Source organism: Boleophthalmus pectinirostris, unplaced genomic scaffold (genome assembly GCF_026225935.1).
Source record: "Boleophthalmus pectinirostris isolate CB_2022bp ecotype Guang Dong unplaced genomic scaffold, ASM2622593v1 HiC_scaffold_7, whole genome shotgun sequence".
Lineage (NCBI taxonomy): Eukaryota > Metazoa > Chordata > Actinopteri > Gobiiformes > Gobiidae > Boleophthalmus > Boleophthalmus pectinirostris.
This window is the reverse complement of record NW_026571473.1, coordinates 9,354,119-9,369,200: the sequence shown is the minus strand read 5'-3', so window position 1 is coordinate 9,369,200 and position 15,082 is coordinate 9,354,119. Positions and strand designations below refer to the sequence as shown.

The 15,082-nt window shown below is 37.4% G+C and overlaps 3 protein-coding genes across 4 annotated transcripts; all 3 read left to right on the top strand.

Annotated features, from left to right (window-relative positions):
• Positions 1-225: 225 nt before the first annotated feature.
• On the top strand, positions 226-3,084 carry LOC110167996 (cornifelin-like). The gene is made up of 4 exons (XM_020933410.2): positions 226-398; positions 1,101-1,252; positions 1,862-2,037; positions 2,439-3,084. Exons 1-4 carry the CDS (start codon positions 364-366, stop codon positions 2,643-2,645), a joined length of 570 nt encoding a protein of 189 aa, XP_020789069.2. The 5' UTR covers positions 226-363; the 3' UTR covers positions 2,646-3,084.
• A 749-nt stretch (positions 3,085-3,833) lies between these two features.
• LOC110167959 (cornifelin homolog B-like) lies at positions 3,834-7,268 on the top strand. Of its 2 annotated transcripts, none has more exons than XM_055164721.1 (4): positions 3,834-4,021; positions 4,406-4,557; positions 5,684-5,871; positions 6,657-7,268. In XM_055164721.1, the coding sequence occupies exons 2-4, from the start codon at positions 4,446-4,448 to the stop codon at positions 6,861-6,863; spliced, it is 507 nt and encodes a 168-aa protein (XP_055020696.1). In that variant the 5' UTR covers positions 3,834-4,021; positions 4,406-4,445; the 3' UTR covers positions 6,864-7,268. The 2 variants fall into 2 exon arrangements, with proteins under 2 accessions (XP_055020696.1, XP_020789026.2); XM_020933367.2 differs by having other exon boundaries at positions 3,835-4,016.
• A 793-nt stretch (positions 7,269-8,061) lies between these two features.
• Positions 8,062-11,419, top strand: LOC110168000 (cornifelin homolog). Its single transcript, XM_020933415.2, has 4 exons — positions 8,062-8,218; positions 8,748-8,899; positions 9,675-9,862; positions 10,822-11,419. The coding sequence occupies exons 1-4, from the start codon at positions 8,202-8,204 to the stop codon at positions 11,026-11,028; spliced, it is 564 nt and encodes a 187-aa protein (XP_020789074.1). The 5' UTR covers positions 8,062-8,201; the 3' UTR covers positions 11,029-11,419.
• The last annotated feature ends 3,663 nt before the right edge of the window (positions 11,420-15,082 follow it).

Below are 15,082 nucleotides of genomic sequence, written 5' to 3'. Positions count from 1 at the left end.
TAACAGGTAGTAGCCAGGCCCTCCACCAGCAAAGTTACATAGTGCACCTTTAAAAACAAGTCCAATAATAAGCGATAAAAGAAAGATTCAACACATTTCACAGTTGTTTTTGTTTTGCTTGTATTGTTTTAAGTGTTTGTCTTTTTTACTATAATGTAGATGTAATTCATATAAAAAATTAAATACTTGCGATAGCCTTCTTGCACGTGAACTTCCTTTGCAGTCTTTGCTGTTGGCACTGCTCCCTAGTGGTAGGTCAGTGAAACTACAACACCTGCATCCTTGTGCCAAGTTTCGTTTTCGTCAAAAAAGATACACACACGTGTGTTTGACAGAGGCACAAAACCTAAAACCACAATCGACATGCACACGACTCGTATCAGCGCAGAGATGGCACGGTAAGTTTTTTTTTGTTTTGTTTGTTTTTTACGTGCTTTTTCCCCCCCAAAATCCAAACAAGATCAGCAATGTTATAGTAGCCTATTTGATCCAAGTATTCAAGTATAATTTGAACAATTGCACGTTTAGGTCTTTGGGTCCGAAAAAATGCATAATACTAATCAAATTCTAAAAGATAGGCCACGTATGCTTTAGGGCGCGTTTTGAGCCCTAATGGGTTGACCATTAATATGTATGTACATATATATATATATATATATATATATATATATATATATAAACAGCCAGAACGCCTGAACGTAGTGAACACATTTTTGTTCACTCAGAAAATTACTGAAAATTGCCAACCACTGTCACGGAGTCAACACAGATCAACACAGATATTGATGGCCTAGTTTGCAGCTGATGTCCTCAACTGCCCTTGGGTTATGGCGCTAACTCCAAACACTGCTTTGTTTGAGGCTTTATTATACTTCAATCTTTAAAATCTTTAACATCAGTGGCAAGCCTGAACTGGTATGATAAATAAGATCACTTAATTGGGCTACTCACACTAAATGTTAGTAGCCTACGTAGAGTGGAGTATCTTAAACCATTCCTCATCTCACTTCAAAATATCACATTTACTATTTCCAGTTATTAAAGCAACTATCTTGAAAAGTGTATTGTGTTTTGAGCAGGACTTTGTTTCTTTTTCTTAGGAATTACAGTCGTCTTGTGGATGTGACGTCTGACACACAGATGCATCACCATTCCCCAGTGTCCTCGAGCCAAGTTTGGCCCCAGAGCTCCACAGAGGAGGAAGGGGAGTGGAGCACGTCTCTCATGGACTGCTTTGAGGATGCAGCCAGCTGTAAGATACATACTTTCAACCAAAACAATAGATTACATTGAATAGGTTAAAGACTGGTTAGAGCTTTTAACAGACTTTAACCATGTTATGAATGTTTTCCCTTCTCATTTACCCACTCAAAGTGGAATTTAGAGCACTTCATTCGACATACTAACTAACATACATGAACATTCACACAGTCAGTGGCTCCCTCTTTTCAGCATCACTCGAGGAAAAACTAAAACATAAATCAGCCCAGTCCAGCCCATCTTTCCCACAATCATAGAATAAATAGTTAGAACTGTACACGATGTATGCTGTACCCACAGCATAAGACTGGGCACAGTCTCCAGATTTGGACTCAGGATGTATCATCCATCTCCTTCAAGCTCATAGATCTGGATCCAGAGTCCCACAGCCCAGTCTGGACCGTCATGTAGTTTTGATTCTCCTGTATTCTGCTCTGCTCAGTATGTCTAAATGATAAAATAATGACCCGTGGATGTCATAGATTATAACTCTACAGTGGAAAAAAGTATAATATGTCTTCTTTAAACTTTGAGCCTTTTAGGATGTGATACAAATCTATGGACTCTTCACTTTTTGTCTTATTGTTTATGTATTCCTCAGGCTGTTATGGGTTCTGGTGCTGCCCGTGCCTCTCCTGCACAGTGTCTGGGAGACTACAGCACCCATACTGCCTGCCTCTGTGTGACTGTGTGAGCTCGCTCTGTCCTGTCCCTCTGCTGGTGCCCCCTGCTGGTCTCGCTCTGCGTGTGGCCATGAGGAGCAAGTACAAAATCAAGGTAAGCACTGATGCAGTATGCACTGATGACTGTATTATTTCAGATTTTTTATAAATGTAATGCCAAAAAAATATACTGTGCACACTACACCTGTTAAATCAAAATGGACTCAGTTGCAGAGTTTCATTGAAGAGTCCTTTAACAATACATTTAGGTACATTTATTCTAAACATAAAGTAGTCTTTTCTATTCATGAAAAAAAATAAAAAATAATTATAACAATACATGCAAAACTTTAACTACAAAAATATTATACCACTGCTTACCGTAATGAAAACGTCATAAAGGTCAAAAGTGTTGGTATGCCCCTCACAAAATTAAGGCTTTTTGCTCAACATCAGAGACTTTAAGTAACTTACCTTTCTGTGTGCGTTTCATTTATTTTACTACATTTTCCCCAGGGCACTCTGTTCAATGACATGGTTGTAGCCTGCTGCTGCTCGTGGTGCTCTTGGTGTCAGATGCACCGTGAGCTAAAACACAGAATGAAACCCCGCCAGATAATCAACGTCCAGAACGTGGTGAGTGTGCAGCCCCTGCCCACCACCAACATGACCCCGGCAACTGTTACTATGGACAACAGTGACAACGCTCTGCCCAAGTATTAGCCTTGTGCTCATCCACACTGCTAAACTACTTGCACATCATATATGCATCTATATCATATCATTACCATCATATATGTTCCCTACTCTAAGCATTCTAATTTTTTTTTTTCTATTTAAAGGAGTCCTTTGATGTGTTTTGGCTATTTTATATTGTGTTCCTTGTATGATTCAATTCTGATCTAAAAGGAGTTAGTTACAAAAAGGGGTCCATAACTTCAAAACTGTTCAAAACTGTTCAAAACTGCAGAATCAAGTAGCATTTCACTGATTGTTATCAAAATGCGGTATTTTTTTTAGAGTTTTCTGAAAAGTACTTTGTATAAAAGAAATTTTAATTGTTGAGTATTTACTTAAGTGTTGAGTGCCTTCTAAACATTTCAGGAAGGGTGAATGGAGTTTAAAAGTTGTATATAATAAAAATGAATAACAAAATAATAAATACTGTTGATTCCTGTCATTACTTATGTATCTGAAAATGTACAATACCAGTCAAAAGTTCTCATTCTCTCATTAATATTTTTTCGTAATGTTTACTACTTTCTACATTTTACATACAAATAGAAGACATCAAATATATGAAGGAAGATGTATGGAATTATGTTGTAAAGATAAAAGTTAAATAACTCTAAGGGTGGCTATTTTGAAGATTTGATTATAAAATATATGTTAAAAATAGTTTAGGGTTATTTAACTTTTTTCTTTGTCACATACTTCCATATATCTTACTTCATATATTTGATGTCTTCTTTATGTGTATAACATGTAAAGTAATATAAATAAAGGTTTAAAAAAAAAATGAGAGGGTGTGCCTAAACTTTTTTACTGGTAGTGCACATATATTGCAAAGCTTCTGTAACTGCTCTTAATGTTTAATCCTAACCTCAACATTTTTTTTTATTGCAGATTTTCAGACACAGACAAAACGATCACCTTATACAAAATCAACAACAAAACAAAAAAAACTCAAACGCGAATACAAACATCTCCACATATAAAGGGGCCATTTCAAAGCTCTATCTTACTGGAATAAATTAAACTCGTTCACAAAGCCTAACCTCAATAGACGCATGAAACCGCTGAGTAAAACCACTGTCATACCGTTTACAGTCAGAAGATGGACACAACGGCACACAATTTGTTTCATCGTGAGCCACTTGTGACTGTAAGATCCTTGGTAACACTGCGCCGCCTAGTGTTCGGGCCTATCTACAACAACCTGCATCCGCGTGTGCCATGGATCTATATGTGTGTCAAGCTTCGTTTTCCCTCCAAAAGATACACATGCGTTTTTGAGAGGCACAAAACCCAAAACAGCCATCAACATACACACGACTCGTATCTACGCAGAGCACAAATGGCGCTGCCCCCACGGTAAGGTAAAATGCACATAAAAGTACGTTAAATGTTGGTCTGTTTGGTTTAAAAAGGAGTAGTTTATGATACACAATACTAATCAAACCCTAAGTCCAATGCTCACATATAAAACTTCAAAATATATACAATTCTGATTTTATTTTGCTAAGATTCAAGCACTCCTTTGAGATTGGGGAACATCAGTGGCAAGCCTGAACTGGTATGATAAGTAAATCAACTAATCGGGCTACTCACGCTAAATGTTAGTAAATGTGATATTTTGAAGTGAGATTAGGAATGGTATAAGATACTCCACTCCATGTGGACTACTATTTCTAACTTTTAAAGCAAATATCTTGAAAAATGTTTTGTGTTTTGAGCAGGACTCTGTTTTTTTTTTTCCTTAGGCATTACAGTCCTCCTGTAGAAGTGACGTCTGACACACAGATGTATTACTATTCCCCAGTGTCCTCGAGCCAAGTTAGGCCCCAGAGCTCCACAGAGGAGGAAGGGCAGTGGAGCACGTCTCTCATGGACTGCTGTGAGGATGCAGCCAGCTGTAAGACACATACTTTCAACCAAAACAATAGATTACATTGAATAGGTTAAAGGTTTTAGCTGCTCTCCTTACTGTTAACAGACTTTAACCATGTTATGAATGTTTTTCCTTTTCATTTTGCAACATACTAACTAACATACATGAACTTTCACACAGACAGTGACTCCTTCTTTTCAGCATCACTCAAGGAAAAACTACAACACAACTCCAGCCCATCTTTCCCACAATCATGGAATAATTTAGCTCCATAAAATGCTTCTTTACAAAAGAAAAAACGATGATTAAATAACTGTACTCTGTATCTATACAGCATAACAATGGGCATGGTCTCCAGATTTGGACTCAGGGTGTAGCACCCATTTCCTTCAAACTCATAGATCTGGATCCAGGGTCCCACAGCTCGGTCTAGACCGTCATGTAGTTTTCATTCTCCTGTATTCAAGACTCCTCTGCACTGAAAAGCCATTGCTGATCAGTATTAGTGGTACACGTAGGATTCAGCAACATCACATGCACATGTATGTGCCACACAGATTGTTGCACAGATGAAAAAAGAATCCACTGCTGCTGCTGTAGCTGTCCATAGGACGGGCTGTCAGCAGGGTCCATGGCAGTGTGGTGCTTTGTTGTGATGAAGTTTATAGTGACAAACAGGACAGTTTTCAACCTGAAATCAGTGGGCTTATTTATTTTATGTACTAATTTTAGATCCATATTACAATTTAAAATGTCTAAATCATAAAATAATGACCCGTGGATTTATTGAAAAATTTCAGCATCTGCATGTTTTCTCTTCTTTTGAGATACGTAATGTTAAACCTTTTCTTATTAAAATACATATTTAATAATTGTTTTTGCTTAAATATTGAATCCAGAATAAGCATAATATAAAATAAAAACAACATTTTAAATAAATAATGTCTCTATAGTCCATCTGTAGCTGGTGGGCAGCTCTAATACATATTTGATATGATCTCGCAGGTCAAACATAATTAGATCGTGGGCCAAATTTGGCCCCCGGGCCTGAGTTTGACATGTTTGTTATAGATTATAACTTTACAGTGGACAAAAGCATAATATGTCTTGGGCTCTTCACTTTTTGTCTTATTGTTTATGTATTCCTCAGGCTGTTATGGGTTCTGGTGCTGCCCGTGCCTCTCCTGCACAGTGTCTGGGAGACTACAGCACCCATACTGCCTGCCTCTGTGTGACTGTGTGAGCTGTCTCTCCTTGTTGCTCAGCCGTGTCCCTCTGGTGGTGCCCCCTGCTGGCCTCGCTCTGCGTGTGGCCATGAGAGCCAAGTACAAAATCAAGGTAAGCACCGATACAAAGGTGCATTCTGTATTATTTCAGATTTTTTGTAAGTTTAATGAAACATTATACAGTGCATACTACACCTTTTAAATCATTTATTTAATCAAATACATTTTCTAAACAAAGAGATGTCTTTTCTTTTAATAAAAGATACAAAAATAGAACAAAACATGTATTCACACAAAACTTTAACTACAAAATATTATGCCACTGCTTGCCCTGATGAAGACCTCATAAAGGTCAAAAGCGTTGGTATGTCCCTCACAAAATAAAGGCTTTTTACTCAACATCAGAGTGCCTTGGATCTGTTTTCTCCCTTTTTAAATGTAAAATGTTATAAATAAGCAAATAAAATTCAATTTAGTAATGGCACCAGTCCTGTACACAAATTTAAATTTTAATTTTAAAGGTGCATATTGTAAATTTTCTGGTGGAGAATCTGTCAAATGCTTTTCTCTATGGAGATGTTATTGCTTTGTCTGGAATGGAGACCAAACCAGACCAAGTTACAGGGCAGATCTGTGGAGAGGCAACCCTGCTCACAGTCAGAATGCCAGTTTTTCTAGATATTTTGAGTGACAAAAGCAACTGTAATTTAATGAATGTAACACAGAGCTGTTGTCGAACATTCCAGGCAGAGCAATGACATCCATCGAGAAACAAATAGGTGACAGTCCACCAACCAAAAAGTGAACGTACATAGTGCATCTTTAATTAACTTTTTTTTTTTTTTTTTTTTTTACTTTTCTGTGTGCGTTTCATTTATTTTACTACATTTTCCCCAGGGCACTCTGTTCAATGACATGGTTGTAGCCTGCTGCTGCTTCTGGTGCTCTTGGTGTCAGATGCACCGTGAGCTAAAACACAGAATGAAACTCCCCCAGATAATCAACGTCCAGAACGTGGTGAGTGTGCAGCCCCTGCCCACCACCAACATGACCCCGGCAACTGTTACTATGGACAACAATGACAACGCTCTGCTCAAGTATTAGCCTTGTGCTCATCCACACTGCTAAACTACTTGCACATCATATATGCATCTATATCATATCATTACCATCATATATGTTCCCTACTCTAAGCATTCTAATATTTTTTTTCTATTTAAAGGAGTCATGTGATGTGTTTTGGCTATTTTACACTGTGTTTCTTGTAAGATGCAATTCTGATCTAAAAGGGGTCCATAATTTCAAAACTGTTCAAAACTGCAGAATCAAGTAGCATTTCACTGATTGTTATCAAAATGCGGTATTTTTTTTAGAGTTTTCTGAAAAGTACTTTGTATAAAAGAAATGTTACTTGTTGAGTATTTACTTAAGGGTTGAGTGCCTTCTAAACATTTCAGGAAGGGTGAATGGAGTTTAAAAGTTGTATATAATAAAAATGAATAACAAAATAATAAATACTGTTCATTCCTGTCATTACTTATGTATCTGAAAATGAGAACTTTTGACTGGTATTGTACATTCTCTCATTCATATTTTTTCGTAATATTTACTACTTTCAACATTTTACATACAAATAGAAGACATCAAATATATGAAGGAAGATGTATGGAATTATGTTGTAAAGTTAAAAGTTAAATAACTAAGGGTGGCTATTTTGAAGATTTGAATATAAAATATGTTAAAAATAGTTTAGGGTTATTTAACTTTTTTCTTTGTCACATACTTCCGTATATCTTAGTAGTACAAATAAAGGTAAAAAAAAAAAAAAACTTCTGTAACTGCTCTTGTTTAATCCTAACCTCAATAGATTTTTTAAATTGCAGATTTTCAGACATAGACAAAATGAGCACCTTATAAATGTATAAAGTTCACATAAGGATACAAAAAAAAAAAAAAAAAAACATTAAATGAGAGGGTGTGGCTAAACTTTTTACTGTACTATACATATATTGCAAAGCTTTTGTAACTGCTCTTTTCTAATGTTTAAATCTAACCTTTTTTTTTTTTTTTTATTGCAAATTTTCAGACAGAGACAAAATGAGCACCTTATACAAAAACAAAACTCAAAAGCGAATACAAACATCTCCACATGTAAAGGGGCCATTTCAAAGCTCTATCTTACTGGAATAAATTAAACTCGTTCACAAAGCCTAACCTCAATAGACGCATGAAACCGCTGAGTAAAACCACTGTCATACCGTTTACAGTCAGAAGATGGACACAACGGCACACAATTTGTGTATCTACAACCTGCATCCGCGTGTGCCATGGACCTATGTGTGTGCCAAGTTTCGTTTTCCCTCCATAAGATACGCATGCGTTTTGTGAGGCGCAAAACCCAAAACAACAATCGACACGCACGCAGCTCGTATCTGCGCAGAGATGGCGCAGGCCACACGGTAAGTTTCTTTTTTTTTTTTTTTTTTTTAGCTCACGTGCTTTTTTCCCACACTCTGAACAAGATCAGCAATGTTGAAGTATTTGATGCATGTATTAAGGTATAATTAATTTAAACGATTGGACGTTTGAGTCTTTGCAGAAAAAATGCACAAAAAAGTGCGTTAAAAGTTGGTCTGTTTGGTTTAAAAAGTAGTAGTTTATGATACACAATAATAAACCCTAAGTTCATTGCTCACATATAAAACTTCAAAATATATACAATTCTAATTTTATTTTGCTAACTAAGATTCAAGCACTCCTTTGAGATTGTGGACATCAGTGGCAAACCTGAACTGGTATGATAAATAAGATCACTTAATCGGGCTACTCACGCTAAATGTTAGTAATATGATATTTTGAAGTGAGATTAGGAATGGTATAAAATGGTATAAGATACTCCACTCCATATAGACTACTATTTCCAATTATTAAAGCAACTATCTTGAAAAATGTATTGTGTTTTGAGCAGGACTTTGCTTCTTTTCTTAGGAATTACAGTCGTCTTGTGGAAGTGACATCTGATACACAGATGCATCACCATTCCCCAGTGTCCTCGAGCCAAGTTAGGCCCCAGAGCTCCACAGAGGAGGAAGGGCAGTGGAGCACGTCTCTCATGGACTGCTGTGAGGATGCAGCCAGCTGTAAGATACATACTTTCAACCAGAACAATAGATTACATTGAATAGGTTAAAGGTTTTAGCTGCTCTCCTTACTGTTAACAGACTTTAACCACGTTATGAATGTTTTCCCTTTTCATTTACGCACTCAAAGCAATGAGCAAGTATGTTTCATGAACTCAATGTTCATGCAATATACTAACTAACATACATGAACTTTCACACAGACAGTGACTCCTTCTTTTCAGCATCACTCAAGGAAAAACTACAGCACATCTCCAGCCCATCTTTCCCACAGTCATGGGTCCCACAGCTCGGTCTGGACCGTCATGTAGTTTTCATTCTCCTGTATTCAAGACTCCTCTGCACTGAAAAGCCATTGCTGATCAGTATTAGTGGTACACGTAGGATTCAGCAACATCACATGCACATGTATGTGCCACACAGATTGTTGCACAGATGAAAAAAGAATCCACTGCTGCTGCTGTAGCTGTCCATAGGACGGGCTGTCAGCAGGGTCCATGGCAGTGTGGTGCTTTGTTGTGATGAAGTTTATAGTGACAAACAGGACAGTTTTCAACCTGAAATCAGTGGGCTTATTTATTTTATGTACTAATTTTAGATCCATATTACAATTTAAAATGTCTAAATCATAAAATAATGACCCGTGGATGTCATAGATTATAACTTTACAGTGGACAAAAGTATAATATGTCTTCTTTAAACTTTGGGCCTTTTAGGATGTGATACAAATCTGTGGACTATTCACTTTTTGTCTTATTGTTTATGTATTCCTCAGGCTGTTATGGGTTCTGGTGCTGCCCGTGCCTCTCCTGCACAGTGTCTGGGAGACTACAGCACCCATACTGCCTGCCTCTGTGTGACTGTGTGAGCTGTCTCTCCTCGTTGTTCTGCCTTGTCCCTCTGGTGGTGCCCCCTGCTGGCCTCGCTCTGCGTGTGGCCATGAGAGCCAAGTACAAAATCAAGGTAAGCACTGATACAAAGGTGCATTCTGTATTATTTCAGATTTTTTGTAAGTTTAATTCCAGAAATATTATACAGTGCATACTACACCTTTTAAATAATTAATTTTAATCATTTATTTAATCAAATACATGTATTCTAAACAAAGAGTTGTCTTCTCTAATTTATTTATTATTTATTTAATGAGACAGGGAGAGCGCACAATTTTGACAGGAGAGATGCATTGTACCAGGTTGTAGCACCAGTGCTAATTTCCATCTGTAGTCCCTGGGCAGGTTCATTGATGTTTTGGGTTTTGGGTTCTATTAATTAAAGATACAAAAATAGAACAATACATGCATTTATAGAAAACTTTAACTACAAAAAAATTATTCCACTGCTTGGCTTGAAGAAGAACTCATAAAGGTCAAAAGCGTTGGTATGTCCCTCACAAAATAAAGGCTTTTTACTCAACATCAGAGTGCCTCGGATCTGTTTTCTCCCTTTTTAAATGTAATATGTTATAAATAAGCAAATAAAAATTCTATTTAGTAATGGCACTAGTCCTGTTAAAATCTTTACACAAATTTAAATTTAAATTTTAAAGGTGTATTGTGTAAATTTTCTGGTAGAGAATCTGTCAAATGCTTTTCTCTATGGAGATGTTATTGCTTTGTCTGGAATGGAGACCAAACCAGACCAAGTTACAGGTAAGGTCTGTGGAGAGGCAACCCTGCTCACAGTCAGAATGCCGGTTTTTCTAGATATTTTGAGCTACAAAAGCACCTGTAATTTAATAAATGTAATGCAGAGCTGTTCAATGTCATACTGTGCAACATTCCAGGCAGAGCAATGACATCCATCGAAACAAATAGGTGACGGTCCACCAACCAAAAATTTACCACACATAGTGCATCTTTAATTCACTTTTTTTTTTTTACTTTTCTGTGTGCGTTTCATTTATTTTACTACATTTTCCCCAGGGCACTCTGTTCAATGACATGGTTGTAGCCTGCTGCTGCTCGTGGTGCTCTTGGTGTCAGATGCACCGTGAGCTAAAACACAGAATGAAACCCCGCCAGATAATCAACGTCCAGAACGTGGTGAGTGTGCAGCCCCTGCCCACCACCAACATGACCCCGGCAACTGTTACTATGGACAACAGTGACAACGCTCTGCCCAAGTATTAGCCTTGTGCTCATCCACACTGCTAAACTACTTGCACATCATATATGCATCTATATCATATCATTACCATCATATATGTTCCCTACTCTAAGCATTCTAATATTTTTTTTCTATTTAAAGGAGTCATGTGATGTGTTTTGGCTATTTTACACTGTGTTTCTTGTAAGATGCAATATTGATCTAAAAGGAGTTAGTTACAAAAAAGGGCTTTAGTAGCATTTCACTGTCTATTATTGAAATACAGTATTGTTAAGAGTTTTCTGAAAAGTATTTTGTATAAATGAAATTTTACTTGTGTGAGTATTTGCTAACTTCAGTGCTGAGTGCCTTCTGAACATTTCAGGAAGGGTGAGTGGAGTTTAAAAATTTTGTATAATAAAAATTAAATAAGTATTGCAGACTGCTGTCATTACTAATACTCATTATTTGTGTAATTGAAAATGTACACTACCAGTCAAGTTTGGACTCACTCTCGTTCATATTTTTTTTTTCTTTTTACATTTTAGATACAAACGGAAGAAGCAAGATGTATGGAATAGGTTTAAAAAAAAAAAAAAAAAAAAAAGTCAAGTAACTCTAAGGCTACGTTGAAGATTTGAATATATATTTAAAAAAATTGTTCAGAGTTCTTTAACTTTTTTCTTTGTTGTTGCATGAGACAGCTGAGCAAAACCACTGTAATATCGTCTACAGCCAGAAGACGGCCCCAGAGTCACACCTCATCATGATCCACTTCTGATTGTAATCATTTTACACGGTAACACGCGTATGCATGTCGTGGGCACAGAGAGTCAGCCAATCAGAATGAGCCTGTCAGCCACGTGCTGCTGTGGCGAAGCACAGCCAATCAGAATGCAGAGATTAGTTCTCGTTCATAATTGCCGCAGACCCGGGTTCGAACCCTGCTTGGATCAGAAGACGCAAGATTGCAGTAATGAACAAAAACTAAGATTTGATCAAATGTTTAAGTTAGTTATCACTGTTCTCCCCCTCCTCTCCTGTTCTTCTCCTCTCCTGTTCTCCCTTTTCTGTTCTTCCTCTCTTATTCTCCCCCTCCTCCTGTCCTCCCTCTCCTCTCTTATTCTCCCCGTCCTCTCCTGTCCTCCCTCTCCTCTCTTATTCTCCCCCTCCTCTCCTGTTCTTCTCCTCTCCTTTTCTCCCCCTGCTCTCTTATTCTCCCCCTTTCTCCTGTTCTCCTTCTCTTCTCTTATTCTTCCCCTCCTCTCCTGTTCTCCCTCTCTTCTCTTATTCTCCCCCTCCTCTCCTTTTCTCCTCCTCTCCTGTTCTCCCTTTTCTGTTCTTCCTCTCCTGTTCTCCCTCTCCTCTCTTATTCTCCTCCTCCTATTCTTCTCCTCCTTTCCTGTTCTCCCTCTCCTCTCTTATTCTCCTCTCCTCTCTATCTCCCTCTCCTCTCTTATTCTCCTCTCCTCTTCTATTCTTCTCCTCCTTTCCTGTTCTCCCTCTCCTCTCTTATTCTCCTCCTCTTCTCCTGTTCTCCTCCTCCTCTCTCAGTCGCTCCGTGGACAGAGAGGAGGTGGACTGTGGAGTCGACGTGGTTGCAGTTTGACAGAGAGCGAGAGATGAGAGGATGAAGAGAGAGAGAGAGAGAGAGAGAGAGAGACCCCCTGTTGAAGACCTCTGCCATAAAAAAAAATCTTAAACTGAACTTGGTGATTTTCCTTCTTCATTCATGTAGAAGACATGACCTGGAACCAGAGAGTGACAAGAGTTAATGTTTATATTTTTCACTGCTCTACACTCTCCTCTTCAACAACTGTACAGTATGAGATCAGCTTAATGGCGATTAATTGATTTTCATGCGAATAATCACGTCTGCAATATTTATTTATTTATATTTATTAACTTGAGCTCGGTGTTTATGTTTAACAACAAGTTTAGAACTGGGATTGTGTTCACTACATTGAAATTTGAAGCGTCTGGGCAAGAAAGGAGCACAGGTGAAATTGAGCTGAACTGCAATTCCATTCCTTCCATTTCATTTCTATCAGTGTGTTTACTGTTTACATTAAGTCCAGTGGAATATAATTTTATACACAGGGTTAAATCCTGTGGGCTGGTCTAAACCAGGACTAAACCAGGTCTAAACCAGGTCTAAACCAGGTCTAAACAAGGATTAAACCAGGACTAAACCAGGTCTAAACCAGGTCTAAACAAGGATTAAACCAGAACTAAACCAGGACTACACCAGGTCTAAACCAGGACTAAACCAGGTCTAAACCAGGTCTAAACAAGGACTAAACCAGGACTAAACCAGGTCTAAACCAGGTCTAAACAAGGATTAAACCAGGACCTAACCAGAACTAAACCAGGACTACACCAGGTCTAAACCAGGTCTAAACCAGGACTAAACCAGAACTACACCAGGTCTAAACCAGGACTAAACTAAAAGTTTTATTCATTCACTCCACAGTCACAGTCAACATTGGTGGTCATACTTGCACAGGGCCTGATGCTCAGAGATGCATGGCAGCAAAGTAACATTTTAATAGGCTGATAATATTGAATTCAGATGGGGACAGGTAAAATACATGTTGTGCATTGCTATAATAAATCTGAGTTTGTGAGTCTAGTGAATAATAAAAAAGAACAGTCAGGTCAACAGTTACACTGTGAAAAAAGATTTACGATAGTCTTAAAACTCAAACAAAATGCATTTAAACAACACATTTTGAGAAGCCTGTGACCAAAACTGTTTAGGAGTTTGATGTTCCCTAAAAAGGTGAGACTGACTAACTGAAAAACTGTTGGCTAAGCTTGAGACTGTAATTTTATGTGTGAAAGATTTGTTTAACAATGTAAATCAGCTCACCTATTGTAGTTCCAGCTAAATCAGGTCTTTATGGCCACATTGTGTTCAAACAAACAGAGCACAGATTAAAGTCTAACTTCAGTAACAGAGCTTCTGACGGAGCTTAAGACAGAGCAGTGCCCACAGTTAGCGTGACATGGCTTTAGCTGCAAAGAATCAATATCAGAACCACATAATATCATAAGATCACAACTTATGATAATTAATACTGAAAAATATTGACTCTAGTTACTCTCTTTAACAGTTCTCTGGTTCCAGGTAATGTCTTCAACATAATGAATAATGAAAATCACCAAATCCAGTTTAAGATTTTATTTGAGGGTTTGTCGATGAATGTGGATTGTGGAGCAGGTAGGGACTATGCAGTAGCTGTAGTATTTTCTTATTTCTCATTTATTTATTTGTAAATGGACAGCACATATTAACAGAGGAGGTGGTACCATTAGGCAAAAGTAGGCAGTTGCTTAGGGCCTCCAAACCTGGAGGGGCCCCTGACCAATTGCCCTCAGTGTCAAAAATGTCCGAGGCCTCAGAGCAATTTGATTTTCTCCCAATAAGACATTAAATGAGAGTAGTTTACTTTCATGTAATACTCATAAGAAAAATAATAATAATTATATCTAATGGATGTTAACAAAATGTAATTGTACTAGCAAAACTACTTTCAGTTCTGGTTATCTAATAGGTGAACCAACTAATAAGACAATTTTCCAGTTCACCATAATTCAAATAGAAATGTGCATGTCTCAAGAACAATGGGGAAAAACAGACAATAATTATATTAAAAAAACAAATTGTTAACTCTGCCACTGCGTATTAATGAACATTTGGCAGGTTGATGGAATAATAATCTACAGGACAGGGAAAAGCACAGCAACAATCACACAAATACATAACATACATAACAACAGCACACACACCATACATACAACACACTCACTGTAGACTCACTATACATACAATTCATTTCTGACAGTTTATTTGAAGTTCGAGGTCAAGGGTTAAACCAACAACCCCTCATAAAAAAAACAAAAAACATTTTGTTAAACATGGTGACATATTTGACCATTGAACAACCAGTGTTTTACAATTAAAATTAAAATTAATTGTTTAAAAAGTGTATTTATATTGTGGTATATTGAAATCTGTTAAGTATAAGTATAAAGCCTTTTCCATAGTACTGAAAGTTTAAAATTGTAGTACTGTGACAACACTAGTACCAGCAA

Coding starts and splice junctions, on each gene's coding strand:
- LOC110167996 (XM_020933410.2), top strand. CDS start 364: ATGCACACGACTCGTATCAGCGCAGAGATGGCACG. Junction 399..1,100: donor ATCAGCGCAGAGATGGCACG/GTAAGTTTTTTT, acceptor TCTTTTTCTTAG/GAATTACAGTCGTCTTGTGG. Junction 1,253..1,861: donor CTTTGAGGATGCAGCCAGCT/GTAAGATACATA, acceptor TGTATTCCTCAG/GCTGTTATGGGTTCTGGTGC.
- LOC110167959 (XM_020933367.2), top strand. CDS start 3,889: ATGTGTGTCAAGCTTCGTTTTCCCTCCAAAAGATACACATGCGTTTTT. Junction 4,017..4,405: donor CAAATGGCGCTGCCCCCACG/GTAAGGTAAAAT, acceptor TTTTTTCCTTAG/GCATTACAGTCCTCCTGTAG. Junction 4,558..5,683: donor CTGTGAGGATGCAGCCAGCT/GTAAGACACATA, acceptor TGTATTCCTCAG/GCTGTTATGGGTTCTGGTGC.
- LOC110168000 (XM_020933415.2), top strand. Junction 8,900..9,674: donor CTGTGAGGATGCAGCCAGCT/GTAAGATACATA, acceptor TGTATTCCTCAG/GCTGTTATGGGTTCTGGTGC. Junction 9,863..10,821: donor GAGCCAAGTACAAAATCAAG/GTAAGCACTGAT, acceptor CATTTTCCCCAG/GGCACTCTGTTCAATGACAT.